General features: G+C 33.7%; 1 protein-coding gene across 1 annotated transcript in view; it reads right to left on the bottom strand.

Annotated features, from left to right (window-relative positions):
• Window positions 1-520: 520 nt before the first annotated feature.
• Window positions 521-6,813, bottom strand: part of LOC118735588 — a gene marked incomplete in the record, with an annotated part of 46,462 nt that continues 40,169 nt past the window's right edge. The window contains 4 exon segments of the mRNA XM_036465422.1: window positions 521-2,072; window positions 4,555-4,723; window positions 4,879-5,006; window positions 5,668-5,890. Of these exon segments, the coding sequence (XP_036321315.1) occupies window positions 1,540-2,072; window positions 4,555-4,723; window positions 4,879-5,006; window positions 5,668-5,890 (1,053 nt within the window).

Below are 6,813 nucleotides of genomic sequence, written 5' to 3'. Positions count from 1 at the left end.
TGAGTTGTCTTGAAGTCCACACTTAGAGGTTTACCTTGAAAACACCTTACTTAATGCTAACCGTTAAATGTAACAATTTTTTTGCCTTCAATTTTTCGTATGGTATGACCGGCTATTTATTTTAATCAATGAATTTTTATTTTATGTAGATTTCATAACTTTAAGGTACCTTATGTCAAATGTACAGTTTGATTTGATCAGTACTTTGCATCACTTAAACTCGTATGTAAATATTTATACATACATATTTCGTATGAACGCTCGAAAGTAAATACTATATATTTTGATAATTCTAAAACTGGGCATTTTAAAATAACCTAAAATAAAATTGGCGCTGGCAAGTAGATAAAAACTTCTTCGAAGGATGGACATAAAATGTGGACGGTAAAAAGTAGAAAACTACTATTGAATGGTAAAACGCAAAAATAAAACACTGTACAATAAAAAGTGGGCATTCGTGCGCTAGCGGGTAAATTAACCCTTGTGCTTGTCCACTTTTCACAATTCAATTGTCGTTATATCTGTCTTTTACCAGTCCATAATTAATATACTTTAAAGATTTAGTCCATACTTTCATGCCAATTTTATTAGTCAAGTTTTAAATTGTTTTTTTTTTTTTTGGAATGACCAAAAATATACATATACCAAATTTTTAAATTACCAATTATTTACGTTTTCAAACACCCAAATATTTTTATTTAAAAGTTTGAAGTTATGGAATAATTATGTCCAATTTTTAAATTACCAAAAATTAATCTTCAGTTTTTACTTTTACGCGTTCGTCATTTGTATGTATATACATATGTAAATATAACTAAGTATGTACATATTTATGTATGCATGCTTTTGAATGAGTGTCTGCTGCAGAAGATTGCATTACAAAAGTCGATTCTAATTTTAATAAAATATTGAAAGATTAGCACATCAGATAATTAAAAACAAAGAAACAACCTAAGGCCCTAAGGAATTCTGCATCGATGTGAAAAAGGTATATAGTTTGTAATGCCTACAATTAACTTTTAGTTATGTATGTAGGCCTTTACAGCATTCAACTTGGTAGAACATTTTTTATTTCGTTTAAGTTTAGTAATTTTCACTCACTTTATTTATTTTTAGCAATTTAGAATTTCACTAGTAATCTACATTGAAGCGAATTTTCTTTGCCGCTTAGTTATGCTTTTTTTACGTTATATTGTATTGTATTATTTGATAATTATTTACAGCTTTACTTACTTAGGAGTAAATATACATACATACATTCCAATTTGTCTAAAATTTTTCATTCGATTACAAAAAAGGGCTGGTTTACCTCAAGTAGAAAATTTAAACCAAGCATATTCCAAAAATATACATACAATACGAAAACAATTCTAAATTCATTATCATAACATACCTATAGTAAGTATAGTTGAGTTTAGTGCGGATTTGTTGAGTCTGCATTCGATTTTTTCTCAAATATCCTTCTCACCGACTACACGCTCACGCTCAGTAATAGACAAGCCCTTGGAATCTGTGAAGAGGCTTTCAACTGAGGTACACTCACCTGATATCCGGTTCGAATTTTTGTCTATTGAACTGCACACTGCATATTTTGTTAACAATACTGCTGAATTTAGGCTGTTTCAATTTGAAGCGAAGCTCGCCGTGATGACCCGTTTTAAAAATTACTCTCCGATATCCGACTTTATGGCGAGTGCCCTTATGTTTTACGAATGCATGTTGTTGTTGTTGTAGGAGCGCATTCCTGCTGAGCTGAACATCGTTGCCGGAGCAGACGCAATTCTTGTTGGTATATGTGCCGCACTTTCGTCGAATCGCTTGTCGCTTGCCAAAAAGCTCGGTTGCCAGCAACACGAGTACGCTCAAAGCACGCGCAACTAAATGCCTCATATTTTTGCTTGTTTGGTGACAGGTGCTACCAATAGCTGCATATACCACCTGACATACGCTAAGGTGCACAAGTACATTGACAGGTACACTAGGAGATAATGGCCTTGGGACATTCGATGATGCACTAGTCCCGCGCGCTGCATTGCTGCTGGGAACTCCCCTGGAAACCGAATGAGAAACACCTGTTTAATTTACATCTTTTTTGCTGTCCTTTAACACCATCGTCAATTATCAACAATGCTATACACAACAAACTGAGATATACATACATACATACATATAAAAGAGTTGGTAATTACTAAACCACAGCGAGAAAGCTTACTTCGAAAGGGTTTTGGCATCATGCAAATTTCCACCCTATCCACTATGCTAACGACGGCTAAAATCAAGTTTGCTACATAACTTCTTATTTATTTATACATATATGCATACGTATGTCGTTTGTCTAATTTTCAAACCCGAATGAATTAAATTTCAGTTACAGTAAAATTTTAAATTTCGATTTAGTGATTTTTCATCAGCTTAAAAAGAACCATATTTATCAAAATATCTTTTCAACGACATATTGTACTTTAAAAACGGACCATAAATAAAAAAAAAATTACAAAAATATATAATCAGCCTCATTGCGTAAATCGTAAATTAGGCGAAATAAGTATACGACGAAAATTGTCGAAAACTATCCAGTGCCGCCAAGTTTTTCCGTTTTAGCCACTAGTCGAGTCGGAAAATTAAACAATGACATGTAATTTTCGATACGACTCGACTCTCGAATCACGACTTTCACTCGACACGACACTCGCAATGAGGCTGAATATCAGCTGTTTTAGGGAACGTACACACTAGGAATGTTAGTCCCGAGATCCCGGCTTTTTTAAGGTCCCGAAAATCCCGGCATTGTAATTTGTAATTTGCATTGATGGCAATAAAAGAAACTCCTTTTCTTGACCATTATTGGTCAATATTTCTTTATTTATTTAATAATTAATATTTTTTATAAATGTCTAGCTCATTATACATATAACACCGTGCGATAGTAAATTTTAAACATAAATATCAATATATTCGCGAAACCATGGGCCAAATATAGTAAAATTGCGTTTTTAGTTTTTCACCATGACGTCAGTAATTCAAAAATGATTTAAAAGTTCAGAGAAATGTGCTTAGAGAAGAAGTATGGGTGTCAAGGTAAAGAAGAAATCCTGTAAAATTTAAGCGAATTCAAGTTTTTGGTGCAGCAGGACTGGTAAGTATTGAACTTTCCTTTTAAAATTTTATTTTTGAAATGTCGCAATAATTGCTTTTGAAAAAAATATATGGTTAGGACTTATATAAACTCGATAACATCCTCGAATTTCGTCCTTCTAACTTTATCAGCTTAAAAAATTACCTATTCGCCCTTGTGAATCCAAAAGATTTTTTAATTTTTTTAAATTCTAAAGAAATTTCCTCTTGAATTTGGTACCCATATTTTTATTCTACATTGCATTGAATATTTTAAATAATTTTCAGAATCAATCATATCTTTGAAATTACAAAGCCCTTTAAAATAAAGCAATTTTTTCGATTTAAGTTGTTGAAAAGTAATGAATATCTAAATCTCGGGATCCCGGGATTGTGATAATGACACCCCAAAGATCTCGGGATCGAAAAAGGCTGAAAAATTAACATCCCTAGTGCACACAGAAAACCGAGCGGTGCCGAGCAAAGCGAAGCTGCAGGTGTTCACACTGAATGATTGGCTGCAAAGATACCAAAAAACTTACCTCCCGTAAAAAGCGGCTAATATATTTGTTAGACTTTTGGAGGAAACATTTTTAATTAATTATTTTGATTTAAGCTTTACTTCGCAGCAGCATCATGAAGCTGAAAAGTTAAATAGAAAAATCAAAATCAAAAACTGCGATACATGTACGCAGTGAGAGCTCGTTTCGGCGCTCCCTTACCTTACGAAGCACGAACAAAAAATGGCTAGAAAAGGAAGCCACTTTGCAAAATAGTAACAAATTTAGTGCTCTTTTTTTTGTACCAATGTTTGTAAAAAACATAAATTTTTTAAAATTTTTTATGAAAGAGTTATATGAATATAAGCTAAGTGATATATTTTGCGGAACATTTTTAAAATAAGTATTTACTTAGTTTGATCACAAGCTTTTTTTACAGTTCGATATCATAAAGGTTATTGATATAAGTTACATGCTGGATAATATATGTATACGTGTGCAACCTTTCTGAAAATGCGAATATCATTTTTCATACAATGTCTTGAAAAGGGATCTTAAGATGGCGATTAGAGTGAGATGAACGCGAACATATAATGCCTTTCTGTATTGCATCATTATCTAAAAGCTGATTTGCTTTCAGTTCCCATATTCTTCTGTAAATGCTTTCTGAATGAACACTTTCATATATGTAGATGCAGCAATTTGAAAGTTTCGCTCCGCCAAGAACGCTTTATTTCGGCTCGCTCCCGCTTCCTGTGTATACGTACCCGTAGTCACAGGTGTTGGAATAATTGCAAACCTCTTTCTTGTATGAGCACCGACCCTGTCTAATACTCATTCACCTACAGCAACAACTGTACATTTGTTTAAGATTTTCATTGCCAAACTCGCACCTACCCACGCACATATGTACATTGTATTGTTAGTGTTTTATACTTACCATTTAATACATGAACAGTTACACTCTTAGGTTTCGCATTTGATGGATTGCACTGGTAGTGTCCGGAATCCGAGGGCCGCGCCGTTTTTATGAGAAGAAACGAAGTCGTAGTCTCTCCTTTATTGGTTACAACCGAAACGCCACCCCGTGGAGAGTCGTAGTTAATTATCTAAAACCGTTAAACAAGAAATACTCGATTACTTGACTTGTATTGTCATTGATTAATGAAGGGAAATCGGGTGTAAAAAATCTTGAAAACCTTGAAAGTTTGACACACAACAATTAGTAACAAACAGTAATTATGGATTGAATATTAAAACTCACAGCGTTGTTGTGATTCCAAAATATATAAGCAGGAGGTTCCGGTGAATTCAAAATGACGCAGGTCAAGTTTATTGTTGAACCACTCTCAATGTACAAATCGGGCGCACCGATTATCTCCGTTGACGGTTCTTAAAATGATAGTAGACAAAAGAAATCCAACTATACAAATACATACATAAACACTATTCATATGGATAGTTGAAGTCTTATGCATTTACATACATAAATAAGAACCATACAGGCTATTTAACCTAAAGTTCCACATACCACGTATGTATGTATATTAGGGTGGTCCAAAAACAGTAAAGTCGGAATTCGTATGCTCTGACCCCCTCAAAGTTGCCCATGAATTTTTATATAGGGAAAAAAAACTTTTCGTAGAAATGGTATAGAATTCCTGAAAATAAATATTTTTCGATCGGAAAACTCTTGTTCTCTTCAGGAGACTCTCAGTAATAATATCCAATTGCTTATTTAATCCTTTTTTTAATACTAACGATTTCGGTTAAATAAACAATTGGGTATTATATTGGGAATCTCTCGCACATAAACAGAGTTTTCCGATAGAAAAATATTGATTTTTAAGAACTCTATACCATTTCTAAGAACAGTTGTTTTTCCACCATATAAAATACATGAAAAACTTTGGGCTAAATACTTTTCGATTTCAAAATAAAAATTAGGGGTATATTTTTTTCGGTATAGAACAATCCTAGGGGGTGAGAGCATACAAATTCCGACTTTACTTTTTCACGTGCGTTTTTGGACGACCCTAATGTATATACTTACCAACAACATTTAGGTGAATGTAATGACTCATGTGCGGAGTGGTCGATACTTGGCACTCGTATATGCCAGAATCTCGGTGTTGGGGGTATTTTATTTGCAATATCCAGTCTTCGGTTTGTGGTTGATGTATTGCACGGAAGCGCTGATCAGATGTATATGTATATCGTCCCACAGTTAGCAAATGGATGTCTCTATGCCGCACCCAAGAGACTTGCAAAAGCATCTGGAATATTGAATTATCACAAGACATAATCAACAGATTACATTAGTCGTTTTGCTTCGAAAAAATATGGCTAAGGATCTTAGGATTATTAAAAGTAATTTATTATTTTTTTCAATATCCCTATTGTATTTCAGCCATATAGAAAAAAAACAAAAAATGCAGTCAACACATTGAGACAACTCAGTTAAACGATAAGCGACCTGAAAACTGTGCATGGTAGGCCCTGGAGGAGTACATTTTGCTAACTAAAAATTATTCGTTTTAGCTACATACAAAAACACTCATTTGAAATGGCTTCAGTTTCCGAACAACATCAACAAACAAAACCAAAAAGTTTTTCCTAATAGCGGTCGCCTCTCGGCAGGCTATGTCCTACCTAATTTATTAATTGATTAAAATATTGATGTTGCTTACTTCTATTTTGGCCAATTTATTTTTCAAAGATTTTATTTTAGGAAATAGGTTCCGGATTTAAGCTACACAAGTCGTTGTAAACATTTGAGGGTATTGTCTCTGGGAACCAGGATTTATTTTATAGAATAAGGTTTAATATCTTTAGGACCTATACAATTTTCATATCAAACATTTTGTGTTTTTCGACTCGCCCTAATGTACATATGTATGTATGTAGGTATGTTTGTTAGGGGCAAATCTTGCAATACATTTTTTACCAACTTCCCATTGACCTAGAGACTTGAAACTTCACAGGTGGCTCAGAAACCAATGACAATGAAATTCTAAAGATGAATCAATTCGATAGGTGCCGCAGCAATCGAGAAATATTGGAAAACCCGTATATATAGACCGATTTGGTTAATATTTAGAACGTATGTATGTATGTTAATCACATGAAAAGGAGCTACACAAAAAAATTGCCGATAGCTGGCGCAAGAGTTGAGATATTTGGTAAGCCAGTATTTATA

The sequence above is a fragment of the Rhagoletis pomonella genome, unplaced genomic scaffold, assembly GCF_013731165.1.
Source record: "Rhagoletis pomonella isolate Grant_MI unplaced genomic scaffold, Rhpom_1.0 Rhpom_scaffold_00001, whole genome shotgun sequence".
NCBI lineage: Eukaryota > Metazoa > Arthropoda > Insecta > Diptera > Tephritidae > Rhagoletis > Rhagoletis pomonella.
Note: the sequence above shows the minus strand (reverse complement) of the source record. Positions and strands in the feature narration are given on the sequence as shown.